The 27,781-nt window shown below is 39.7% G+C and overlaps 1 protein-coding gene across 1 annotated transcript in view; it reads left to right on the top strand.

The window, feature by feature from the left end:
* timp2a (TIMP metallopeptidase inhibitor 2a) overlaps positions 1 to 22,694 on the top strand; it is a 71,308-nt gene extending 48,614 nt beyond the window's left edge. The window contains exons 2-5 of the mRNA XM_020530765.2: positions 3,518 to 3,618; positions 8,328 to 8,436; positions 13,169 to 13,293; positions 17,127 to 22,694. Of these exons, the coding sequence (XP_020386354.2) occupies positions 3,518 to 3,618; positions 8,328 to 8,436; positions 13,169 to 13,293; positions 17,127 to 17,324 (533 nt within the window). The 3' untranslated portion in view covers positions 17,325 to 22,694. The remainder of the gene's footprint in view (positions 1 to 3,517; positions 3,619 to 8,327; positions 8,437 to 13,168; positions 13,294 to 17,126) is intronic.
* The last annotated feature ends 5,087 nt before the right edge of the window (positions 22,695 to 27,781 follow it).

Below are 27,781 nucleotides of genomic sequence, written 5' to 3'. Positions count from 1 at the left end.
AATCCAACCTGCACTCTGTGAAGTTGCTAAGAATGAAAAGTAATCTTGTTGAAACTTACAAAAGTTTGAAGGGGCTTGAGGATAGTCATAGATGTTTCACTGGGGACTCAGTTTCAAGGTAAGAAACTGATCATTTGGGATTGAGGCAGAAGGATTTTTTTTTTTTTGCTCAGATGGCTATGAATCTGTGGAATTCTCTAACCTCGTGGATTGTCGATGCTTTATCATTAAGTATATTCAGGACTGAGAGATTTGATCTGATAATCTGATGAGCAAAATCTTAAAAGTCAAATGACTCATCTGAAGAGCATGAAGAAAAACTACACTTAACAAAATAATAAATCAGGAGCAATTAGAAACTGAAATTAAAAGGATTAATCTGTTTTGGGTGTGACCAGTTAGGAATGTTTGTGAACTGTGATTAAATGTACGTGATGCATTGAAAACTGCAAATAAGCGTTTTCTTACTGGTAAGAATGTCAACAACTATAAGCAGCAGGCCATGTTTCAGAGGTGACTGATCAGCGAAAGCAATCATGTTCTAGTTAAAACTTAAGCCTTAGTCAAGTAGATTTTATGGCATCAAGATGTCATGGCTCACCAGCAGAACAGTGATCTGTGGAATAACTAAACGAAATTGTGAAAATCCTTTTGGTGCTGTGTAAAATATTTCACCCGTTAGAACTATAGCAATTGTTCTATTTAAGCTCCCCGTTTCAGGGATCTTGTGGCACAGTGGTATTGTTTCTACCTCTGGGCCAGGAGATATGGGTTCAAGTCCTGCCTGCTCCAGACGTAAATCATAAAACACCTGAATACTTTGACAAAGAATGACTACACCAAAAGAGCCTATGTACAGTGCATGTGTAAATGAAGAGTGACTTGGTGACAGGATATCGGCCTCCATGGAGTTACTTGAAGGCTACTGAAGAAAAGAAGCCTCTTGTGGTGTAGCAGTAGCGTCCCTACGTCCTGTGGAGAAAGCCAGGTTTGCATCCCACCTGCTATAGAGATGCGTAATAATATCCCTCAACAAGTTGATTTTTAAAAACAATCTTATCTCCTGTTTTCCATTCAGACTTGATGTGGTCATTGGAAGAGTTTTTTTAATAGATATTTCTGTCTGCCAGTTTAGCTACTCACAAAAGGGACTTTCTAGCTCCTTGGATCTGAATTAGACATTGGCTGCATAAATAAAAGTGGAACTCATTGAAAATAGATGAATAGTGGAGAACTATTGGCATTGCATTCTTGTTTCATGTTTGCAGTGTTGTAGTGTGCCCATGTTGAAGGCATACTGTCATGATTGCAGCATCTACACAATTTTCAAAACAGTATCAGCTACACAAGCTCTAAGCAGCGGTTCCACCGAAAGAAGTCCATGCACTCACCAGTGCCACAACTCTCAGAAAATGCACCATGCACATCAATGCGTAACCTTATACGCGTGGATATGTCTTAAAATCCTGAAGGTCATTCCCAAGTTGAACCCTTCAAGTGGAAATGAGAGGCTGAGTAAATTGAACCTTTTTTTTCACTTCCTGCTTATCTTGGAAACCATATTCCTCTACACAGGGATTTTTAAAAATCCATTTTGAAAATCTTCTTCAACAAATAGCATACTGGGAGTGAGATATTTACAAGAGCGGCTCTCCTCATAATTCTTCGCTTTTTTTTGTTTCCTTGTTTTTACAAGGCATTTGCTGTTATGTAGTTCAAGGACATGTTTGCTTGTGGGTAGAAATCCTGCCTGTTGGCTGATATTTACAACCAATCCACTTCATGCATTTGTTGAAAAAGAACACAACTTTTCTTGGGTAGTCTAGAGGTTTGATTTTTTTTCTTAATCAGCATTTTTTAAATTTTGGAAGAATTTAAAATGTAATGGGGATATATTTAATGTACCTGTACTAAACGTCAGTCAATAGCCTGTCTTCCAGTGTCAATATGGAAGTGTGCGAGTCCTCGAATCTAATCGCAAACAAGGATGGCATGGGATCCTGATGCCAGATTTTGTGGAGCCCACGAAGCAGGAATGGTACCCGTGCTGGGGTTCAGAATTGTGCAGGAATACTTGCATCAGATTCCAGAAGCCAGGAAAATTCTCCTCAATCAAATTTATGGGCGGAAAGGGCCTGACGCAGGAATATGTGACCTGTTATGATGGAAAGGGAATTAATCTCATTAATTATCCACATAAATTTCAGTGATCTTACAGGTAATTGGCTTTATTGGTGGCTCGGGTATTCTCCTGAAATTGCACATCATTTTCATGCCTCCTGAAGACTGCTGGCTTTTTGTAATTTGTTTTATTGGGGCCGTTTGGTGGAAGGGTTTACCTTGTTTGCAGGCTCTTTGGGTCCTTCAAGTTGGGCACAAAATTTCAAAGAGAGATCTCACTGAGAGCTGCCCTTGTTTCTGCTGACTCCACCTAGCCCTGCCACATTGTCGGTGACCCCCATTCCATTCTCGTTCACCTGTGTCCTGGGATCCAGCATCAGTCTTGAGCTGGGCCTTCATGCATTGCAGACAGTGGTGCTACCTGCAGTAGAGAGCTTCTGCCTCTGGTTTGGAGCTGTCTCATGGAGTTGCCAGTCAAGCTATGAAATGACTGGCACCCCACTGTGATAATGAAAGGGTGTAACACTGGTTATGCAGCACAAATCCTATAATGGTAGCCCTCTGACTTATGTCAGCAGACAAATGGCAAACACTTTTTTTTAATACTGCAAACTTATTTCATCAAGTTTTTAAAAAACAGGAGATCAACTTGTCTTGAACTGTCTTGATAGTTATCTTGGCAGTTCCAATGAGTTTATGGATTTTGAGTGCATGTGTACATCTATATTTAACAGTCCCTAAGAGTACTTCATCTTTCTGAGAGCGTCTTAACTCAAGATGTGCCAGGACCTATCCAAAACGGGTTCTTGCCCTCTCCGTAAGGGGACCCTATACCTCTAAAGAACTCTGGAGACTTTACAGCAACTCTCGTCGGGTCTAAAGTGCACAGATTGTATTCTCAACAACCCATAAGTGAGAAACCAGATCAGCCTGAGGCAGCAGGATTTTAACATGTACACTTGCCTCTGAATGACGGATGTTGATCTTATAACACACCATTTACCCCGCACCCCTTTGTGAATAGGGTGGGTGCCATGTTCAGGGGCAGGACATCTGCATTCTGGTCTCCATACCTTTTTCATACCAATATAGCAATGGCTAAATGATAATCCAGGCCCAGATTTTTTAAAATATGTCATGGGTCGCAGGTATAACTCTTCTGTCCTTAGAAACAGACTTGCACTGAACATTGCTGCAGGGGATCCATTCATATTTTATAAAACTGCTGTTTCTTAATTTCAGGGGAAGCTTATTTCCTTAAGCCTTTTCAAAAATTCTGTTTGATCACTGAAGTGGAAAACTATTGCATCAGACTCCCTGGTTGTTGAATTACATTCCTACTTTTTGTTTTACTGGAAATGATTCATTTCATTTTTTTCTCTCCTTTTTCCTTCAGTGATAAGGGCGAAAGTGGTTGCAAGTAAAGCAGTGATTTCTGGGAATGACATCTATGGAAATCCCATCCAGAAACTCCAGTATGAGATCAAACAGATAAAGGTACAGTTGCAATCAATCTGTGGGGATTGTTGACAGATTAAAGAAGAAATGCAAACACCCAGCAATTAGCTAAAAGAACTACACAAGAAATCATATTTTCGTGTGTGTAGTATGTGTATGTGCGTGTGTTTAGTGTAGCCTAGCTACCTATATCAGCTAGTGGTAAAGATCACCCACCTGTCCTTCCCGTGGGAATGTTTTGAAGGTGCAGTCATTTTTCCTGGGACCAACTCCAAAAGGTCTTTAAGAATGGCTCAGTGGTTAGCACTGCTGCCTCACACCACCAGGGATCTGGGTTCGAGTCCACCCTCGGGCAACTGTGTGGAGTTTGCACATTCTCCCCTTATCTGCGTCAGTTATCACTGGGTGCCCCAGTTTCCTCCCACGGTACAAAGATGTGCAGGTTAGGTGGATCGGGCAATTTAGCACGGCCAGTGCCCAGTGATGTGCAGCCTAGGTGGATTAGCCATGGGAGGTAGGGGGTTGGATCTAAGTGGGATGTTGTTTGGTGGGTTGGTGTGGACTTGAGGGGCCGAATGGCCTGATTCCACATCGTAGGGATTCTGTGTATTGATTTTAATTCTTCTTAGTATTCCAGTAGCTCCTTGGTAAGATACTAAGAGAGTCCTTCCCTTTTTTTGTGGCTGTGTGGTTTTTTTCCCCCACATTTTTTCTTGATAGACTTTGACACCATGGGCGCCTGAACTTCTTGCTCAGATTGCTGGCAGGTATCAAGCTGCCTTCCCACAGCCTCCTGAGCTACACATGCCAACTGTTTTCTGCCACAAGGCGCTGAGGACCATTTCAGATTTTTCCCACCAATTGCAAACTACAGCTGATTTTTCCCTTCAAAAACCAAACTAAGATGATACCCCACTCAGTGTTCCCTGTATTGCGTGATGAAGCTCGTGTTTGCGCTGCTGAAATGCAGGCCCAACAAACTATCATCTCTTGTTGATTCTTTCAATCTGATCTGTGTATGTTCCCAAACTTAACCTGTTTTTATCAGCAAGCACATCGATACATTAAACATTAAACCTTTTAATGAAGGCTGCATTTTGCATGACTATCTCTATTGCATTGTGCCATGCTTTGCAATGTCTACACCAGAAATAAAAACAAATTACTTCACCTTGAAATTAACTGTTTGGTCCTGCAACTTGTATAAATAATTTCCATTTCTAATTGGATTTTATGACCCTCTTGTTTTTAAGCTTCATTGAAGATAATGATAGAAAGGCTGGTTCTATCAAGACATCCAAAAGAATGGCTTTAATTAAAGCCAAAGTTAATTTCCTGCTTGTGTGAACAGCATTCACATCAGGATTATTAGCAGTTTCTCTGTCAGGATTTTCCATTTAACACTTCAACTTAGAAGTTATATTCTAAAGGGTATGAATTATCAACTAGATATCTACAACAGTATTTGTGGTAAATGAAATAAAAATGGGATTTTTTGAGGTGATAAATGATAAATATTCTGATTATAATCAAAATTGATACAATATTTCTGAATGGAATTTAGATTTGCACATTTCTTCTTAGAAAACGACGGTTGTTGGGGAGTGATTATATGTATCTTGCAGCCCAATAACAATCATTAGAGCTATTCCCAATCCACTGGAGTCCAATAATCATGCAGTCAAATAAGTAAACTCTTCCACCAAAACAAACTGGAGGGGCATATAGTCGTGTTCAAAGTTTCCACTGACAAGCCCAAGCAAAGGATGCGTACACTCAGGCTGATACAACAACATGACTTGACTTGGAGAGGACAAACTAGTGTCCGAGAGTGTATTTCAGCACCTGAGAAATCAATGGAGAGCTGCAATATATGCGTGGGGATCATGGTCCTGTACTGTGCTCCACCGTTTCACACTGGAGGAAGATAAGGAGCTGGTGCTATTTGAGAAGAGGAGGAACAGGCTCTGGAAATTCATGAAGGTGAACACTGGCGGAGAGGTTTTGATTCACATTGTACAACACAATGATGTGTATTCCCATGGTTGAATCTTGTTGGGTTGTTAGATGGGGAGAAAGGAAGTAACTTCCAACAGCGATTAAATTCGATTAGGTTTGGGAGACAAGGTCGATGAGGTGTAAAAACACTCAAAATAGGAGCATAACTGGGCCAGCTGACCCCTCCAGCACTTTTGGCTGATTTGCTTATGGCCTTATCTCCATAGTTGGCTCTGTGCCATGGCTTACTACTCATTTTCCTCCAGACCAGCACTTCCAACTATATTACTGAGAGAGCTAGGGCTTTTCTCTTTAGAATGACGAAGGAGAAGAGGTGACTTGATAGAGGTGTACAAAATGATCAGAGGTATAGATAGAGTAGATAGCCAGAGACATTTTCCTAGGGTGGAGGTAGCTATTATGAGGGGGCATAGTTTTAAAGTGAGTGGAGGTAGCTATAGGGGAGACGTCAGAGGTAGGTTCTTTACTCAGAGTGGTCAGGGTGTGGAATGCATTGCCGGAGAGGGTAATGGAGTCGGCCTCATTAGGGGTATTTAAGCGGCTATTAGATAGGCATATGGATCATAGTATAAGATAGGGGTGGAGGTTAGATAGACCTTAGGATTAGGGTAAAAGTTTGGCACAACATCATGGCCCGAAGGGCCTGTACTGTGCTGTACTGTTCTAAGTTATGTGTACTGAGGAAGAACTGTCGTTCACTTCCTCCGTGGCATCCCCTGCCACAGATTTCTCTTCTGACTACTGAAAATTTGACAGATGAGTCGGACTGAAGCTGTATCTTCACCAACATTCCCACCTTGCAGGGGACAGAACAAGGGGACTGAAGGTTGTATAATGTTGCTACGTGCTTCGAAGGTACACTGTAGGTGTGGAGATATGTGATTATGCACAGGAAATCAGTATCCCCTGTGACAAGTTTTGCTTTAATTCATCTCACTTCTGCTAAGTTAAAGGAGTGGCTACAGGCACCCACACAGGTCCCAGTTATGGGGTATGTGGGACAATCCTACTCTGCACCCCTTCCCCCCCACCACCCTGTGCCCCCACCGACAACTTTTCTTGGTACATCAATGACGGTTTTGGTGCCGCTTCATGCTCTCATCAAGACCCTTGAAAAATTTGTTCATTTTGCCTCTAATTTCTATCCCTCTATAACTTTAACTTTCACATTGTCCATTTCCGACACTTCCCTTCCTTTCCTTTTCTTGACCTCTCTGTCTCCATTTTGGGGAATAAACTGTCCACTGCTATCCACCACAAAGCCACTAACTCCAAAGCTACTTTCACTACAGCTTATCACACCCCACGTCCAAGAAGGACTCCATCCCATTCTCTCTGTTCTTTCAGCTACGTCATATCTGTTCGGATGATGCCACTTTTCAAAACAGCGCTGCTGACCTGGCTTCCTCCTTCCATGACCATGGTTTCCAGCCCACTGTGATTGACAGGGCCCTGAACCACATCCAATTTATAACCTGTGCTTCTGCCCTTGCCCCTTCCCATCACTCGTAACATCATGGTTGGGTCCCACTAGTCCTCACTTTTCATCCCACCAGCCTTAAAGGATCATGCTGCGCCATTTCAGCCAACTCCAGCAGAACGCCACCACCAGATACGTCTTCGCCTCACTCTCCCTGCATTTCACAGGGATCGTTCCCTCTGGGACATCCTAGTCCTTTCTTCAGTCAGTAACACCACTCCCCCTGCCCGTGGCACCTTCCCATATAACCACAGAAGGTGCAACATCTGCCCCTTCACCTCCACCTTGCTCACCATTTAAGGGCCTAAACAATCTTTCCAAGTGAAGCAGCATTTTACTTGTACCTCCTCCAATCTTGTGTATTGTATTCTGTGCACCCAATATGGCCTTCTCTACATTAGAGAAACCAAACGCAGACTGCTTTGCAGAACAACTCTGGTCTGTGCACAAGCATAACCCCGCCCTTCCTGTAGCCGGTCATTTTAATATAGTGTCCTGTCCTCAGCATGCTGCAGTGTTCCAGTGAAACCGGAGGAACGACATCTCCTCTTCAGACTAAGCACTTTACAGCCTTCTGGACTTAATACTGACTTCAACATGCTCAAACTGTGATTCAACTCCCATTCCTTCCCTTTCTTTAAGCTTGTTACATTCTCTGTCACCTCTGTCTTTCTCCCCCCACCCTAGTGGGACCGTCTGTTCTTTCAGGTCTGGCAGTTAGACACACCATTGTTCTGCCATTCTCCCATTCTGATCACTAAATCTGATCCATCTACATTCTTTCTCCCCCAGCACTCTACACTCCACATCCCACCAACTATAGCATAAATGCTGCCCCTCCACGCTTCATGTCAGCTCTGATGAAGAGTCGTCTATACTCGAAACGTTAAACTTGCTGTCTGTGTGAATGCTGCTTGACCTGCTGTGATCTCCAGCATTTGTTGTTTTCAGTTTGAGGAGGAAAGCTAAGTTAATGTTTTAAGACAAACTTCTAACTGTTTCTCTCTCCAAAATGCTACCTGACCTCCTGAGTACTCGCAATGGTTTTTATTTCAGTTTACCAGCATCTGTAATTTTCTACTTCTTGTTTTAGAAGCCATGGCCAATAGAATATCAAAATTCATGACTTTTTAAATGGAAAACAGCTGATCCCTGCATCCAAGTAATTGCCTACGTCATAACAATTTTTTGTCCTCTTAGTATTTTTTGAGTTACATTGATTTTAACAGGCAACTTCCATTGTTTCCAGATGTTTAAAGGACCAGAGCACAACATTGAATATATTTTCACTGCCACTTCTTCAGCGGTATGTGGAGTCATGCTTGAAACAAGTGGGAAAAAAGAATACCTAATTACAGGTAGAGTGTACACCTCCTCATTTTGAAAATTCTGCAACAGTACTTGAGTAAAAAGCCTCCAAGAAAGTAGGTTGAATTAAACTTTTCAGTTTATCTAATTGTCAGCTTTCTGGCCTTGACGGTGCAAGGTGGAAAGTGGAATGTAGATGTTATGATCATCTTAAAGATTAATATGAATAACTTTTTTAAAAAAATTGAATTCCCAGTGATCAACTTAAAGGATCACATGTCAAGATTAAGTTTTAGGACCTTTACTGTAGTAAACAAACTAAAAGCACCAGGGACTAAATGCTATTTCAGAAGGCAATTTATGCTTTAAACCACAGAGAAGATCCTCCATTTAACACTTAATGATGTAAAATGACCAAAAATCACCTTCCACAGTTATATTTTACTCGTGTTCCTTAAATAGATATTAAAACTCCCCGGATTCAGTCCAAAGTTGCTCTTAGCTCTTGAAGGGGATGCTTGCATTATTTTCCTTTCCCAACTTGGTAATGTTTAATCCTAGAACTATTTCTCACAGTGAGGGTTTTTCTGGAGTTTGTCCCTCTAGTTCAAGCCAGATAAATCTTCTAGTCTTGAACTCTTGGACAGTGAAATATATGAACCTGCTGTGTCTGTCTGCAGTCTAACTCTTTTACATTGTTTTGAAACCTGGCAGATTCCCATGCCTGCCCTTTAATGGATGGCTTCCAATGCATCCCTTGTTTCAAAACCTATTCCCACAGGAATGTGAATCACATGGACTAGTATGATTAACTATCCTTTATACTCCGAATCTAATTCTTCTTGAAATGAACAGTTAAAGAATAATAATTTACTAAACCTGACATCCTTTACACCTTCCTGAGACTTTGAAGACTTAGAATCTGTCCAATGCCAGAACAGATGCTCCTGCCATTGTTTACATGTGTGAACATCTTGCATCACCTTGCCAGTAAAACAGCTTGGTCCCCATATTATCTTTGACGTAGAGGCCAGATGGTTTGGTCTCTGTAACTATTTGGAACAGATTACATGACCCTCTTCTTTCCTGCATTTTACTGTAAATTTACAAACAGTCCCAAAACATAATCGTTGATAACCTCATTATCAAATGGATACCTAGTAATGAGGGAGAAAAAAAAATTGGCAAATTGTCCAGTTCTAACCCAGCTCTTCCAAATCAGCAGAGGACTGCTTTAACAAAAACTTGGTGAGCTGTTGCCTCCTTAAAACTTCAGTGGAGTAGAGTTAGGAATTGACGTTGAGAATGCATTGAAAAATGGTAAGGCAATGTTAAAAGATAGTATAAACACCGTGCTTTCAAAAAAAAATCAGTTTTGGAATGTAATATTTGATTAAAAATGTTCAAATTAGTGAGATGGCCTAACCTCGTACATGTTCTGTAAAACAGTGCAATTGACTATTTTTAGATCAGACAACGATATACAGAAACAAAATTCTCTGGAGAGGAACATTTTTATACTGTTAGCACATCATGCCTTGAATGACCGAAACAAATCAAATATGTAATCTTTACAAATGTGGGATGTAGACAAGGTCAAGAGGAACAACAATTACAGAGCGGTTAATTTGTTCCAGAAAATGTCATCTACTGTTACTTTTAACAAGATAACAAATGTAAGTTTCACTAATTCAAATTAAAGCAGTATGAAATAGACAATATATTCGTAATTACAAAGTAATTCACCTGGAAATAAGTTCTGTTCTGGGTAGGCTGGAGGGCATTGTTGTGAAATTAGGAGACTGGAAAAATGGATGTCCCAAATGTTCTGCAGAACTGAAGTACGGGATTCCTTTTTAAGAATTATTTCCAGTCACAGGTAGCTTGGTTGATAGGGGTCTTCAGGGCACGTTGGCTGCTTCATGGGTCAAACCTACTCAAGCTGAGAGGCGTATTGGGATAATGAAGGAGATTAGGGAGACTTCAAATCACAAAGGGATGGGGAGGTCCAATGGTGGCTCCATGAAAAACAGGCAGATCACTGAGGGGATGGATTATGTTGAGCCTGGGGAAAACATCACAACTCCTGTTAGCCCACATGCAGTGGTGTAAAGTACTTCACAGAATTACAGAATAATTCCATTTTATTTAATTACAGAGAACATTTTGCCCATCTTTTCAGGAGCAGCTCTCTGAATGAGGAAATCAATTAGTGCCATTCTACCACCTTCTCCCCCCTTTTACTGAACATTGCTCCTTTTCAGAAAACAATCTAATTCCCCTTTTGAATCTCTCAATTGCTCCTGAATCTAACACACTATTATATTGAGGGAGGGGAATTGAAATAGTTTAACAAAGCTAGGACATTCTAGAAGAGTTCCTCAGGTCACTGTCTTGGGGCTGAGATGTTTGACCTCCAGTAACTATCATCCTCTCTTCCATGTTTTTTCCAGATCCTTATCTATCTAAGTTTTTGGTTTTGGCAATCCTTGGTGCCACACTCAGTCAAAAAATGCTTTGTCAATGCTGTCTCCTTGCAGTCACACCCTCCTTGTCCCTGGAATCCAGTTGTTGTGACTATTTCTGGCCATGGCCTGTAAATAAGGTTCTGAACTGTCATAGAGACTTCTGGCATCTTTATGACCAAATAAGGGGTCAGTCACCTCCCCTGGATTTAACATGCTCAGTCAGTCATGACAAAGATTTGTATTTCTTTTTAACATTTGAAAAACATGCAGAACTAATTAAAATTCAGGATACAATTGCAAGGTTTTCTAGTGTGAAAGACAGAAGAATTTTATTCCTTATTAGCCCCAAGGTCCAATATTAAAATGTGGTGTTCACATTGGATGTCAATTAAGTTTGAAAGAAGGGGGATGGTCTAGTACAATAGGAAAGTAAAGAATTTGCCGTTTAAAATGTTCTTTTAAAAAGAATGCTGGAGTTATTCTATTTGAACCTGAGACCACTGCTGTTTACGTGATGTCTTCTATCATCAAAATAGCAAAATTTGTGGAATCCTTGAATTCTTGCTGAACGGATGTCTCTCTGATTTGCTGTATCACCTCTGCAGGATTAACTTTACAAAAAAAAATCACTTCTGGCCAACAGTTTTCAGTTCTTGAATGCAAAAATGATTGTTTTCATACTCTTGGCAAACAGAGTTTGAGTTTCTCTAAATATTTTAAAACCAAAAGATTTAGCATCCATCTTCACTGCAGCGGTGACTAGCAAGAAACTACAAATCAGCAAATGAAAGAGGGAGGAACTCAGGAAAATTTACACTCATCATGGAAGTGGCAATGAGTAAATTGCTGGAGATATGGGTTGAGATGTGTCTGGGACCTGGTGGTTTTCATCCTCAGGTGTTAACACAAGTGGCAAGTGAGATAATTGATGCACTGGCTTTAATTTTCCAAAACTCCCTCGGTTCTGGGAAGGTCCTATTAGATTGGAAGGTAGCAAATCGATTTTCAAAAATGTAGGAAGACAGAAAACCAAAAACACCTCAGTTACCTTAATAGCTCTCAGTTGGAAAAATGTTAGAAGCTAAGGGTAAAGACATTAAAGCAGGGTACTTTGAAAAGTTCAAGGTATAACCATGAAATCGTGTTTGACCGCACTATTAAAAGAGCTTGAGGAAATAACGTGTTGTGACTAAAGGGAAATGGATGTCTGCAGTATATTTAGGTTTCCAGAAGGCATTTGATAAAGTGTTTCATCAGATCATTATGGGAAAACGAAGCTCATATTGTAGGGGTTAGCATGTTGGAGTGGATAAAAGATTGACTAACAGGAAGCAAAGAGTAGGCATAAATGGGTCTTTTTCAGGTTAAAAAGACTAACTAGTAGTGTCCAACATTTTATAAGTCCATAAATGACATGGATGAAGGACAGAAGATGTGGTTTCCAAATTTGTTGATGACATAATGATAAGTGGGAAAGTAAGTTGTGGAGAGTACGTATGGACGGTTCAAAGGGGTATAGCGATTGAGTGGGCAAAGCTCTGGCAAATAGAGTATAATATGGAAAAATGTGAAATTGTCTATTTTGACTGGAATAATAAAATATAATTCAATTGTCTAAATAGTAAGAGCTTGCAAAGAGGGATCTGGGGATCCTGCAATGTTCTGTGTAATCTACACACATGTTGCTATGCAAAAATGTTTTAAAAAGCCCTGCATGCACTCTATCATCCTCTACTATGACTAAATCACCTACTCCTATTCCTGGTTCCTCTGTCTGGGATGTTCAGATGGCTGTTGGTCTGATTTGTGATGCACAAAGACAAATGGTGCTCAACACAGACAGCTGTCACTGGGACTTCCGTAGGTGCAGTCTTTCAGGAAATATGGTCAACATTTTTCAGAGTCTTCTCTCCAGCTAGACTGGGGTCCCAACACACAATAAGGCCTGTTCTCCAGAAGCAACAAAGCTGAGCTGGGACTTTTTTTTAAGAGCAGGTTTCTTGTCAGCTATTCCAAATAATATCTGAAACAGAAACCAGATGGTTATAAATCCAGACAAGTGATTTCCAATAAACATGTGGTTATCACAAGACATTTGACTGTCAAGACATGCCTTTTTAAAATAACTGTCTTAATGTACTTTCATATAGCTTTTTTAGAAAATCCATCCAGGTATCCACATTCCTTCAAACTCAAATTCTCAAATTAGTAAATGTAAAGCATTCATGACAGGGCTTAAAATGTTTCTTCTTACAATTTTTGTACAAACCATAAAACAATGAAGATAATGGCTTTTATTTCTGCATGTCCACAGGTAAACTGGGCGAAGATGGAACTATGTTAATTACACTCTGTGATTTTATTAAGCAATGGGACATGCTGACTCCCACACAGAAGAAAAGCTTGAATCAGAGATATCAAATGGGGTGTGATTGTAAGGTAAGAGAACACAAATGATACAGTAACCAAGAAAATGAACTGCAATGAGAATTATTATTTGGGTGGCAATTTACTCTAAGCTTAAAGATCGGTGCCTCCGTTATCTTTCTGTAAATTGGAAGATGTGCAAATGACTGTAATTATTTTATCCATTCAGATAGACAGAATGTTACATTTGAGACCGTGAGTTCTCCACATGCAAAAACCTAGAATCTAAATTATTGCAAAATGCAAGATGCTATGTTTGCAAGTGAGGTCTACTTAATGAGAAGAGAAAGTATGAGCACAGTTCTGTAGCTGTCCGGTTATTTCATGGATAACCTGAACATTGCAGTGTGGATGACAATCTTGTATGAGCATCAATGCTGAGATCAGCTCATTGAACATAGAATTGAGTCTAAGGTAAGATCTTTCTGAGCTAAATGCTTTTGTTGAAACAAAGTTTGGCAACCACAAAACTCATTTTTATCATAACTGTTCAATTTTTCCTTTTTTAGTGAAACATTTTTGTTTCAAAACACCTAAGAAACACAGATGGTCAAAAAGTGGTGAGGTGTCCCAAGGGAGTGGGAATGAATGCAGTGACCGTGCCAGAGTTAGTGGGCTGGAAAATTGCAAGGGGAAATGAAAGCAAGTGAGGGAAGATGTTGAAGGCAACAATGAGAGTGGCAGAGCATGAACCTTGGAGGGAGGTGAATGTAGTAGCAGAAAGAATGGTTGTGCTTTAGCAGAGAGAACAGTGTGGCACTTACCCTGCCAGGGCAGAGACCTTCATTGAATTTCTGATGGCACAGCTGGCTGTTTCTCTGAACAGCGGACACTGCATTAATCTGGGAGGTGACCTCAAACCAAGCTGACAGGATCTGGTGTCACCCCCTCTACTGCTTGTCCTGGAAAGAGGACTCCTTCTTCTCGTTTACACCATCCCTGTTGATCAAAATCTCCAGTTCGAATGGTGAATCGCGGTGCCATCCTTCCCTTCGCCGATATCTTCCAACTCTGTCCTTGACCTAGAAGGGCAGCTTCAGAATTCCAGATTATACAGAATCCTTTTAAATATGGTGCAAGTGCAGGGATTGCTTGACTTTCAGCAGATGTTTGGTGAGTGTTGGGTTGTTCTGGGAATAGCATGTGGAATTAAGATGGGGCAAAAATCAGACATAAGGGCCGGAGAGGTAGTTAATGAAGTGTGTTTTGTAGATACAGCGAGGAATCTTGTTCGGCCTTGCGGTGAGAAATTTTCCAAAAAACTTGGGCTTAGTCAGGCCCGAGATTTTGTGTGTGCGTGTGCGTCCCATAAACATAAAATATATATATATAATACACACACATAGATGTTCAGAACAGACTCTATTTCTGTCACATCTGGTAATATGTGCCAACTTGTCAAATAATTTGAAGCATCCATGGTAACAGACATGAGCTCAACTTGTAACCGGTCCTTTTGTATCAAGAATGGATCATGCATTCTATAGCTAAGCTGTGGCAGAATATTGTGCTAAACTCAGTTGAACAAGGCTTGTTTACCACTTCCCATAGCCACGAAACTGGCAGGTGGCCCATATTTGAATGGGTTCTTGAGACGCAGTCTCTGTAAGCCCATGGGTTAATGAGACCCAGTGCTAAAGTGTATGATGTGTTATTCTGTATGATCCTCTAGGATGTTGAGGGTGCCAGTGGTTTCAGTTGTAAGCTTGTGCAAAGATTTGATTTCCTCCTCACTTATTTTGTTATTCCCATTTTCTTTTTGCCAGCTGCTTTATATTTACCCCACAGACATTGGGAAAGCTGACAAATAATTTTCCATGTGCATTAATCCTCAATATAATCTTTTAAAAAATGCTGTTAACATTTTTAATCACCATCTGCAGTTAAAGTGTCCAATTCTTTCTAAATAGGCCTTTTAAAAGATCCTAGCATTCTAACCTACTCAATGGTAATACCCTAACCAGAATCGAGATATAGTCTCGGCTAATACTCAAGTACAGTGCTGACAGCAGAGTTATACTGTCGAAGTTGCTGATGAGATGTTAAACAGAGGCCCTAGTTATTCAAAGATCGTGGGTATTGTGTGAGTTTCCAGTTGGGTGTTTTACCTGATGCAGCAATGTTTACGGCATCTCGCAAAAATTGGGAAACTGGACATTGATATCATAATATTGAAGAATCCAACAGACATTTTCAAATCAAACAGTTATGTACAAACCATACATTCCTCAGTCACAAGTGTCTGGGTTAACATTAAGCTATAGCATTACAACAGCAGAGCTTGTCATGCTTCAAGTGATCCAGGGTAAGACGGAGTATGAGATCTTTATACTGTTAGGTCACATGTTATGATGCAGAGATGATGTCATGAGCATATCTCTTAAAGGTATACTGACATGTTGACCATGAGACATAACGTGGCATTTACCTAGTGTTTCAACCAGCATCAAACTGCTATGTTTGTCTTGATAATAAGTTATTGACTTCACTAGATTTAAATTTACAATAACATCCCGAGTACATGAAAGATGATAGATAAATGCCAGTTCTTTTTTTATTCATTCACAGCTTGAGGGTGTCACTGGCTAGGCCAGCTTTTTTCGCCCATCTCTAATTGCCCAGAGGGCAGTTAAGAGTCAACCACATTGTTGTGAGTCTGGAGTCACATGTAGGCTAGACCAAGTAAGGATGGTGGTTTCCTTCCCTGAAGGATATTAGTGAATCAGATGTATTTCCCTAACCATCAACAATGATTCATAGTCATCATTAGACTCTTGAATTCAATTTTTAAAAAATGTGAAATTAAATTCCAGCATCTGCCACGGTGGGATGCGAACCCAGGTACCCAGAATATTAGAGATAACACGGTGTAGAGCTGGATGAACACAGCAGGTCAAGCAGCATCAGAGGAGCAGGAAAGCTGACGTTTCGGGCCTGGATCCTTCTTCAGAAAAACATTTTTCTGAAGAAGGGTCTAGGACTGAAACGTCAGCTTTGCTGCTTGGCCTGCAGTGTTCATGCAGCTCTACATCTTGTTATCTCAGATTCTGCAGCATCTGCAGTTCCTACTATCTCTATCCCAGAATACTACCTGGGTTTCTGGATTAACAGTCCAGCAATAATATCCAGGCCTTCTTAATAGTTATCCACAACATCCAGTTAGATTTGCTATTTCTGACTTGTGCAAATATTTAAGGCCTTGAAGATCTCTAATCCTGCAGCCTCACTACCAGCACCAATATGAAGTTATCTCTGAAGGACCACACACAGTCACATAGTCATAATTTCAACATGGGTGCACCAAGAGCCTAATGGCCCCTGTTGAGTGTGGGACTTCTGCTAGGAGAGCTGGTAGTTGTGAACTGGTGGGGAGGAAAGCATGTCCAAAAGGTAACCTGTCTATCATAACCCAAGCAGTTCAGCCTTCTCATTACCTCCACCACATTTTAATATCAAGGCAACAGCGACAAGAACATTTAAAATCAGAAGATGCTGCAAATTCTCAGTGAGGCTAAGTAACTGTGGAGAGAGAAACAGTTGACATTTCAGATCAATAACCTTTCATCAGAAGGGACAAGAATGAAGTGAGTGAACACTGTAGGATGAATTTTAATGGCGAGAAGAATGAATATGGCTGGCAGGGAAGTGAAATTCAGATGGAAGATCAATTATAATCTTCGCAAATGGTAGTCATATGACCTATTCCAATTTCTTAAATTCAGTACTTCTGCTGGTTAGCTGTATGAACAATTTATATGCATTGCAATCAAATACATGGATGAATGGGTCATTGTTGGAAAGTTACTAACATTTCACACACATCTGTTTGTTCTTTTCCTCATTAGATTGTCAGGTGTCCATCGATTCCTTGCTACATTACCTCTCGAAGTGAGTGCCTGTGGACAGACTGGGTGACCGGGAAAAGCATTAATGGACGTCAGTCCAAGCACTATTCTTGCGTTAAGAGGAGCGATGACTCCTGTGCATGGTACCGAGGTGTAAATCAGCCCAAGAAAGAGTTTCTGGATGTAGAGGATCCATAATTTTATTCCATCAAACTCTCTACTCATCCGAAAATTTACGTATAAGTGTTGTCTATAATATGAAAAATGTAACCCAAATTTCTTCTGTCCAATATAGCAGGTCTGTTTGCTTACTGTTTGGTGTTACCTGTATGTAACATGGCATATACTTCTCTTGCATTTTGGCATCAGCTGTACAGTGTGCATTTCTCTGACTAGAATTTGAAATGCACTTTGGTTTGTTTTAGAAAGCTGCAGCATTGAAATTATTTGGTATAGTCTGTGTTAAATATGAGGATTGACTCCTCCACTTATTTGTAAGTATTTTTAACCCTTGAAGGCCTAGAGTAGTGCATTTGCATTCATGTCCAGAAATAACATTCTTCCCTATTTTATTTAGGAAGTGCTGTTGTTTTTGAGAATTGCAGACTCTATTCTTGATCTAATTTAATAAGTCTGCCATGATAACGTAATATTGCAATTTTAGACTTTGCATGAAATATATGTCGCAAGCTGAAAGGTAATCAATGCTGAAAGAGTTTGAATATTTATTCCTTTTGCAATGATATAACTCTTCCTCCTTCCATAATGGTTGTCATTGTAACAAACAACAGTAAAATATTAACCCACTATGAGCCATGATATTGATTATCATTAAGGCCTTAACTGTAATGAGTATTGTGATCATCTATAGCTTTTGATTCTTAAACTTTTTTGTGTTCATCAAGAGATGTTTATATTGGGAATGGAACTCTTGTCATTTCTAGGCACCCAACATTTGTTTCCAGCACTTTGTGCAGATAATGCTGCCAGATACAGATTAAACCTTTCTCTTCCTTTTCCCAGCCCACAACAATAATTAACATTGCATGTGTAACATATAAAACAACCCACAACACTTGTGTGGAATGTTATTAGACAACTTAACATGATTCTCACAGGAGACAGGTGACCAAAACTTGGTTTTAAGGATTGTTGTAATGAATGGAGATAGTTCGAGAGAAGCAGAAAGGCTTAGGCTTAAGGTGGGTATTCCAGAGCCATGTTTGTTACACCAGTGTGATGTCATTTTTTTTTTAATATCTCTCTCCAAGCAAGATTTACAATTAGCTGACATGAAAACAGCTTTATTTTTAAGACCCATAACAGCTGAGAACAGCATTATAACAGCGCAATTATAACATTATAACAAGAATCCTTACCCTCAATAGAGAAAGCAGACATTCATCCCAACAATTCAGTTTGCCCTCCATCATAAAGTTGGACGTAGGAATGGTTGCTGATGACTTCACAGTGCTCAGCACCATCTACAACTCCTCAGATACTGAAACTGTCCATGTCCATACGCAGCAAGACTTTGACAGCATACATTCTTGGGCTGATAAGTGGCAAGTATCATTCACACGATTCAAGTGCCAAGCAATAAACGTCTCCAACAAGAGAGCTCCAACCATCACCCCTTGACATTCAATGACACTACCATAATTGAATTTCACTGCTATCAACATCCTGGAGGTTACCATTGACCAGAAACTGAACTGGTCCAGCCACATAAATACTGTGCCAACAAAAACAAATCCAAAGCTTGGATTCTGAATAACTTCCTTCCTGATTCCCCAAACCCTGTTCACTATTAAATGGCAAAAATTAGGAGTGTCATGGACTACTCTCAACTTAACTGGATGAGTGCAGCTCCAGTAGTGCTCAGGAAGCTTGACACCATCAGACAGAGCAGCCCACTGGATTGGCACCATAACCATCACTTTAACATTTTCTCCCTTCACCACCATCATAGAGTGGCAGCTCTGTGTACAATCTGCAAGCTGCACTGCAGCAATGCAACGAGATTCCTTCCACAGCACACACTTTTTATAAAAAAAAAATCCCTACTATTGTTCAGCCAAAATCCTAGAAGTCTCTTCCTCACAGCTCTGTCAGTGTATGTGAACTACATATGGATTGCAGCAGTTCAAGAAGGCAGCTCACCAGGCCTTCTCCAGGACAATTAATGCTGGCCTAATCAGTGACACCTACATACCATGAAAACATTTTAAGAAAACCTTGAATCTATTAGAGTAGATGTCTAATCCACTCTAGTGATTAGTTGTTCTTTTCTTTCTCATTATTACATAATGTTTTCGAATCAAACTTTGGTTAAACGTTGCCATCCTGCAGAGTTACTTTGTCTGGTAGTATAATTGATAAATAGATGAAAGAAATGTTGCCCTTGGAATTGTTAAAAGATAGGCAGTTTATAATTTGTTGCTTCTTTTTTTTGCATATTGTAATTCAGTTAAAAGCAAATCTGTAATCTGTAAAGTTCAGAAATTACTCAACCACTTATTTAAAATGATAGAAGCATTGAAAAGATTAGGTAAAATGAGACTCTTTCTTCTTCTTGTCTTAAAATATTGGGCCAGATCTTCTGATGTCAGCATCATGGACATTGAGATACTTGCCACTGTTGCATATCAAGACCTTTTGAAAGTCCTGATCCACATGCATATTACACTGCCGTTTTGTGTGAGCTCACCCAGACACACAGACTAATATTCTGCTGTTATTGAATTCTGGCATAAGTTAATTAGTAAAAGCAGAGCCGACTCTACCACCAGCTGCTCCATCACACCTGATTAACCAAACACCCAATCAGTTACTCAGTGATCTCATGATTAAGAGACTTGAGACCTTAAAACTTACCTCAACGCAACAGTTGGTGTGCAGAAAAATGGAGTGCTCCTCATCGTCGTCGTTCTTTGCGGATGGCTATGGTGAGAGATTGCTACTAGACAGAAAGACACAGATGCAAAGATCCAAAAGGTAGGGGATAAAATGACCCTTGCAGTCAGCAACAATTGCTCCAGTGTCACTGCTGACTGGAAGACCTGACCCATTATTATTTTTATTCAAGAGTAAATATTCAAAGTACTTCTTTACATAGGTTATGAAAATCTGAAACACTTTCCCCAAATGTCTGTGAATTGGGGTAACTTGAAGATTCTGAGATGGAGATTAATAATTTTTTGTTAGCAATGGAAATGGAGGATGGAGGGCATGGGGAAACTGCAGATGAATAGTTTTGAGGCACAGGTTATCCATTATACTTAATGCCAGAAGAGAGAGGTTCAAGGATCTAAATCTGCTATTTGTAGTCCTTTGATTTCTTTCACTTAAATGATCCATCGTAATGCAATAAATTGCTTGATGCACTAGGTTAGTTTTTGAATAATAGTCTTTGTTTTTTATTAGTTATCGAAATATATTCTTTCACTTTACCGACAAAATCCAAGTTATTTTTTGGTTAGCCCAGTGCTCTATTAAAAACAATTACAGTGTTAATGGCATTTCAGTAAATGCTGGTGATAAACCATTAATGTATTTTGGTGGAGTTGCCAATAATCATATCTAAATAGATTTTAATTAGTGTGATTAGAGTTAGTTATTGAGCCTTCTTTGTGTAATTTTTAAATCTCCAAGGCAAGGTAGCATCAGAGTTTTAGGGTTTTACTATATAGCTTTTTAAAGTTGGATAGCAAGGAGCAATTTTGCAGATGCTGGAAATCTGAAATGAAAATACAAAATGTTAGAAACACACAACACACTCAGCAGCAGCATCTGTGAAGAGAAGGAGGAAGATACCAGTTTAACAACCTTTCTTACACATGTGCAGACCTGATGAAGATAGGATGAGGCCTATCTTCCTTGATACACAGATGCTGCCTGGCCTGTTGAGCTTACAGGATTTTTGGTTTCCACAAAATAAATTGGTATTTTGTAAAAGATCAGAAACTGGACAAAATACCTTTGTTTTGCAGTTGAGTATTCCCTTTTGAACTGTAGGATTTTGTCAGTCCTCAGAATTATCAATTATTTTTAATCGACCAGTTCAGGAAGGTTATGACCCATGTGGAACAGGTGGTACTTGAACCCTGGCCTTCGGCTCAGAGGTAGGGATACTACCACTGCATCACAATAGCTGTCCTCAGAATGATATGGTTAATCTCATTCACTGGATGGGATTAAATGCAATTGATATCGGACCACCCCGTCAATTCGAGAACCAGTGAGAAACCCCCATGTTGCAACTGAGAGGGAGCTCCACCTGATGAAGGGGTTGGCCGCAGGCCCTCACTGATGTTCAGTACACCAGGCTGGAAACCTCATCATCAAGAGCTCAAAGATCAGTCGCTCTTCTTCAAAGGCGGTGCAAGAGTGGAAGGTGACTGCTGCTAGTAATGCATCCAAAGTGAGGCCTAGGAGCACTGAAGTATGCAGGCCACAGACAAGTGAAGGGTGGGATGGGAATCATAAGGTGAATGGTGTAGGGTGTTTTGAGACCACTTTCTGTGACCAAACCCTGCCCAATAATGGGTCATTTGATAAGGAACCAAGTACCTTTTTTGAAAGAGGGAGGAACCACCTTGCAGCTCCCAGAAGACCAGGTTTGCCTGCTGACACCCTACATGCATGGGAAAGCCATGTCACTTGTGGGCCATCCCTGAGCCATCATTAAATTCTAGTGGGTTCATGGATAATTGGTGTGTGTTGGTACAGTAATCAGACTAAACCAGCCGGCAAGTTTTTCTCCCCCCTCTATGGCCCATTCCCACCTCCAACTCCAAATTCGCAGGAGATTTTCCCACTGTTTGGAGCCAAATGTAAGGCCTCTCTGGTTATTAAGTGGGCCTAGTCACCATGCTCCTGCCATGATGGGCTCCATTAAATCCAGCCCACTGTGTGTTCACATGAGTGGGTAATTCAGTATAGAGGAGTACCAATCACATATTTGATTTTATTGCCGTGTTCTTTGTGAGATATTATTTGCAGGCAGATAGTTCAGAGTTTTCAAAAAAAAATTGGATCCAATTTTAAAAACATTGAAATATTCATAGTTCACCACTAGTACAGCTGCCTTGTAAATACTTCGTGAATATTTCTTTCATAATTAACATTCTTTTACAATTATCAGTATAAAAAATGAGCTTTATTAACACTATGGATAGAATGTCGCATACCAAAAGTTATTTTTCTACATTCTTGAAGTATCTTTGTACTTATTGCCCAGATGATAAGATTTGATCTATTTCTTCTGTAATTCTTTTTTAAAGGTTTTATTAATAGAATGTTTAACTTATAATTCCTTTAAAGCTATGCTTTTTAAGTAATAAGTGTTCAGAATGGACTTCCATAATTTAAGGCTTTGATGTTTTGCAATGATTGTTTGAAAAAAAAGTCAGAGACTTGCAATTTGTTTGATCTGTACACATAAAAAGGATGATGAGAAACATTTGCTGCATGTGTTTGTTATTCTGTATAATTCATGTAGTAAGTTCCATGTGGATTGGATTCATGGAAAAATACGGTATTATCAAATAAAGATTTATTACAATATGTTGCTAAAATATTTTCCTTTTTGTAAGTACAGGCTTTCTTTGCTGTAAATTCCTAGAACTTGTGTGCAGGTATTGTAACTGCTGCTGTAAATTTAGTGATGGAATTAATTTTAGTTGCATAGGATATAGGATTCCTCATGAAATTCTCAGAACACATTCCACTATGATTCTTTGTTGTACATTCTGTGAAGTATTGCTGGCAAAGGAACACTTTTTTTTTCTTGATAATTCTAAAATGGGAGTTTAGTGTTCATACAGAGGGTTATGATCTCTCTTTTGTTTATGATAAGGAGGAGAATGCTTCTGTCTTTTAACTGGAAGAATAAATAATCTGAGCTTTAGACCTCTCCACAAATATATCAAATTTGCTGAAATACTGCCAACAGCAGAGACATTCCTGCAGTTACACTTTTCTAACACAGAAACTCTGTTGGAGAGGTTAAAGTACAGTTGGGATTTTACTTAATTACAACAAATGAATTGAAAATTGTAGGGTATGTGCCCATTGCTTCCTGCTGGCCTTATCATTTGATCTGGACCTTGGAAGAAACTGCATACTTTAGGGACTATCAGTCATAAAATGAACAATGCCAGACCAAACCATTTGGATGAAATCAAGAGGCATCCATGTGCTAACTGTCTGTAAATCAATTAGTAAATGTCTTTGGGTTGGGGGAGAGCTACAAAAAGGCAACAGGTGAGCCAGAACGCAAAAGCCAACAAAGCCACAAGTATAGTGGCCCAGGGAAGATAGTCATTTGCAGCAGTGTGGACTGGAGTTGGGCATCAGAATCATGTTGAAGTCCCAACATGGCTGGCTCTGCAAGACTTGCCCAGGATGCATCCCGAAGGAAGTCTGCAATTCTGAGTTAGGGTCAAGAGGTTCCAACTCCTTTTACCTGAACAGTCAGCCAAGAAATGTAGAGGGATTAAAACCTGCTCTAATTCTTGGCTAACGATGAAAGCAGACCTGTGCCCAGCTGGACAATTGCTCCAAGAGAAAGTGGGAATCTTGCAGTGATTGGGGTTGGAAATTGTGCTTCTAAATCAGCTTGAGTTCAAGTCATAACATTGACCTCACTGGACCTCAATTTCTATTGGGCATGGACTCTAGAAAAAGTGCAAGTTAGCTGAATTGCCTGCTCCTGTAATACCAATGGACCTGTCCCTAAGATCTTGAACCGATTCTCATGTTTCAAGCTAGTCTTTCGCAGACAGCCCCACTGATCGTCACTCTGAAATTCCAAGGCTGTGAGATTTCTTTGTGCCTATTTACCAAAGGTCCAGTCTGGAACAGAATTCTTGATCTGATGCTATAATGATGTTGTTTGCTTTACCTGGTAACAAATAAGATGTAGTAGAAATTTGTTGGACTATACAAACATACCATAATTCATCTAGTTTATTTGATGATCCAAAAAATGTCAACTTACAATGACATTCCACAGACAAAGCCATGTGAACAGGATTCTGTAACAATAGAAGTATGGAAGTGCAATCCCACTCCAAGTGAAATCATTTTAAGACAAATCAAAACACAAATGTACTGTTGAGTCAAAAAATTTAATAATCTGTCTTTATGAATATTAAACATTTGCCTTTCTAATTATGCAACTTCTGACAGCAGTTGCTTGTTTCCCTGCAAGTCTGAAAATTCAGAATAATTCTACATATATTCTTCTGTCACTGAACAGCTTTTGAGTATTTACTGACATTTTGCTTTCGCCCTTTGTTAAAATGCCACTTGACATTTCGAACAATCTTTGAAGTAGTTCTTTGTTACTAAGAAATCAAATGCCAACCTTCTGAAAAATGCACACTATGTTACAGCATTACATATATGTTAGAATATTCTAGAACTGGAGAACATTTGTGGTGGCACCTACACTCTCAATTTTTTGTATTACCACCAATTTGATCAGTGGAATTAAATTCAGCTTCAACATTCTTGGTTCGATGAAAATGTTGTGAAGTTCTTTTGCTTATCTGGATTTTATTTGGTCATATTGCTGGGATTTACTGCTACAGTTGTCATTATCTAGAATTATCTGTTTAAGAAAATTATGTTCATTGTTTTTTAAAAAATCATTGCTGAATTGGTAAACAACTGTACAATATTAACTTCAGCATAACTTAAAAGGAACTTTTCTAAAAAAAATTCTGATTGATGTGTTGCAGACCTGTCAGGTTGCAGCCATTTTGTTGAAAAAATATAATCCATTTTAATGAGCTCAATTTAAAATGTGACCACACCACTTTTACTTAAGATAGAGAAACAGTATCTTTAAATATTGAGCAGTAAGCTTATTGGGCTTCATAGTTCTTCAATTTCCTTAATCCTCTGAAACACGTTTTACTTAAGTATACAGTATGGGAAACAGTCATCCCTGAAGAGGAGCATTAAGTTTAATGCAAATTTTTTTGAAAAAAAATCTTTTCCTGAAGTAGAATCAGCTGACTGCTTGTTTGTGACTCCTGCAGTACAGTTCAAAAAATTGCTATTTGAGATTGAGTAAGACTTACGTAGAGTAACTCGGCAGTGCCACCAACAGAAAAGTAATCATCTTGCATCTACTTCAACAGGAAACGCTGAAGTGAACTTCTCAAATTAACACAATTATTTCCCCATTTTTCAATATAATTTCCAGCTTTCTTCACTGGCCTATCCACTTGTGATTGTGGTGCCTTATTCTTGGCTGCAGTATTTCAAAATCTAGACTGGGATTTTCACTTTTTTAAAAAAAACTAAATGTGTTGGGGGGTTGGAGCACCATAAGATGCGGGATACCCCTCAACATCATAAATGAGTAAGTAATTAGTACTGTGAAAGGCTGCTGCTGTTCTTGTCTTCATGAAATAGTGTTAGTCATGGCACAGGTATGAAGAGACCCTTAAGTGGTCGTTAACTGATTACCTGAGGCTTTCAATTAGTTGTATGTAATAAAGGTGAACCTTCAGCCTTCTAGCCCTGTGGTAGCAGGTATCTCCCCAACACCAACCCACCCAATTTTCTACCCCTCCCATTAACTTTGCTGCCACTTCTCAGGCAGGAAAGAGTCTACAAATGGTGTTTCCATGAGTTGAGCCTTTCCATAGTTATTCCTTCAATACAAACTACTAAGCATCATATCCAAGCTTAATTCTGTCAAGCCTGATGCCAAAGTACTTTTACTAATAGCCAGTGACTATTGCTCCAGAATGGTAGTTGAATGCAATTTTCCTCCCCCTGTCCTGGAGTTAGGGATCTACTGTAATCTTTCAAGAGTGCTGTTATCATTATCCCAGCTGTTGGCAATATTGAACAAGTAGATTGGACAAGCCAGAGTGAGAACTTACTTGATAGATCACAAGTTTTATTTTTGTTTGCTTGACTGAGCTCAGTCAGCAAACATATTCACAAGACTCTGTCAATGAACATTTAAAATAAATAAAGATTTCTTACACCAAAGAAAAAAAACATGTACAATGTTAAACAATACAAGTGACAGGGAATGATCACCTCCAATAAGAAAGAATCTGATCAACACCTTTTGAGGGTCAACGGCATTTCCATCGCTGAACTCCCAACTGTCAACATTCTGGGAGTTACCATTGAACAGAAACTGAACTAGACAAGCCATATAAATAGTAAGGCTATGAGAGTAGAGTGGAAGCTCAGAATCCTGCAGTAAATAAACCACATCCTACCTCCCCAAAACCTGTCAACTATCTACAAGGCACAAGTCAGATCTGTGGTGGAATACTCTCCATTTGTCTGGATAGCTGCAGATCCAACAACACTCAAGAAGCTTGACACTGTCCAGAATAAACCAATTCACTTGACTGGCAACACATCCACTACCTTCAAGCATTCATCCCTCCACTGCTGATGCTCAGTAGCAGCAGCGTGTACTATCTATAAAATGCAATGCAGAAATTCACCAAAGTTCCTTCGATAGCAACTTCCAACCCCACCACAACTACAAACAAGAATAGGCCAGTTGGCCCATCAAGCCAGCTCTGCTATTCGATAAGATCATGGCTGATCTGATTTTAACCTCACCTCTACATTCCGGCATATCTCTGATAATCATTCATCCCCTTAGCAATCAAGAAGTTATCTTCCTCTGCTACAAGCATGTTTAAAGATTCTACATCTACTGCCTTTTTGATGAGGTGGATTCCAAAAACTCAAAACCCTCAACAAAAACATATTTCCTCATCTCTGTTTTAAATGGGTGCCCCCTTATTTTTAATCTATGACCTCTTGTTCTAGATTCTCCACAAGGGGAAAACATGCTTTCAACATCCATCTGGTCAAGTCCCCTTAGGATTTTATCTGTTTCAATTTAGTCACCTCTGAGTCTTCTAAACTCCAGAAGATACAGGCCTAGCCTGTATCATTCCAGGTATTAGTCTAGTGAATGTTCTCTCAACTGCTTCCAATGCTTTATCAACCTTCTCTAAGTACAGTGACCAGTACTGAAAACAGTATGCCAGCTGTAGGCTCACCAATGGCCTCTATAACTGAAGTATAACCTCCCTCATCCTCATCTTGAATAAAGCATAACATTCTGTTAGTTTCCTGATTACTTGTTGTACCTGAAGACTTACTTTCTGTGATTCATGCACTAGAACACTGAGATCTCTCTGCATTTCAGAGCTCTTCAACCTCTCACCGTTTAGATTATTTAGATTATTTTTTATCCTTTCTGCAAAAATGGACCATTTCAGACTTTTTCACATTGTACTCCATTTGCCAAATCTTTGACCACCCACTTATCTGTCTATAATCCCTTTGTAGGCTCCTTGTATCCTCTTCTCAACTCAATTTCCTATTATCTTTGTGTCATTAGCAAATTTAGGTGCCACACCTTCGATCCCTTCATCCAAAGTATTTACATAAATTGTAAAGAGTTGAGGGTCCAGCACTGACCCCTACTGGACATCGCTCATAACATCCTTCCAGCCTGAAAGACTCACTAATTTCTACTGATATAACAAGGTGTAGAGCTGGATGAACACAGCAGGCCAAGCAGCATCATAGGAGCAGGAAGGCTGACGTTTCGGGCCTAGACCCTTCATTTGATGAAGGGTCTAGGCCCG

The sequence above is a fragment of the Rhincodon typus genome, chromosome 23 (genome assembly GCF_021869965.1).
Source record: "Rhincodon typus isolate 14 chromosome 23, sRhiTyp1.1, whole genome shotgun sequence".
Lineage (NCBI taxonomy): Eukaryota > Metazoa > Chordata > Chondrichthyes > Orectolobiformes > Rhincodontidae > Rhincodon > Rhincodon typus.
Note: the sequence above shows the minus strand (reverse complement) of the source record. Positions and strands in the feature narration are given on the sequence as shown.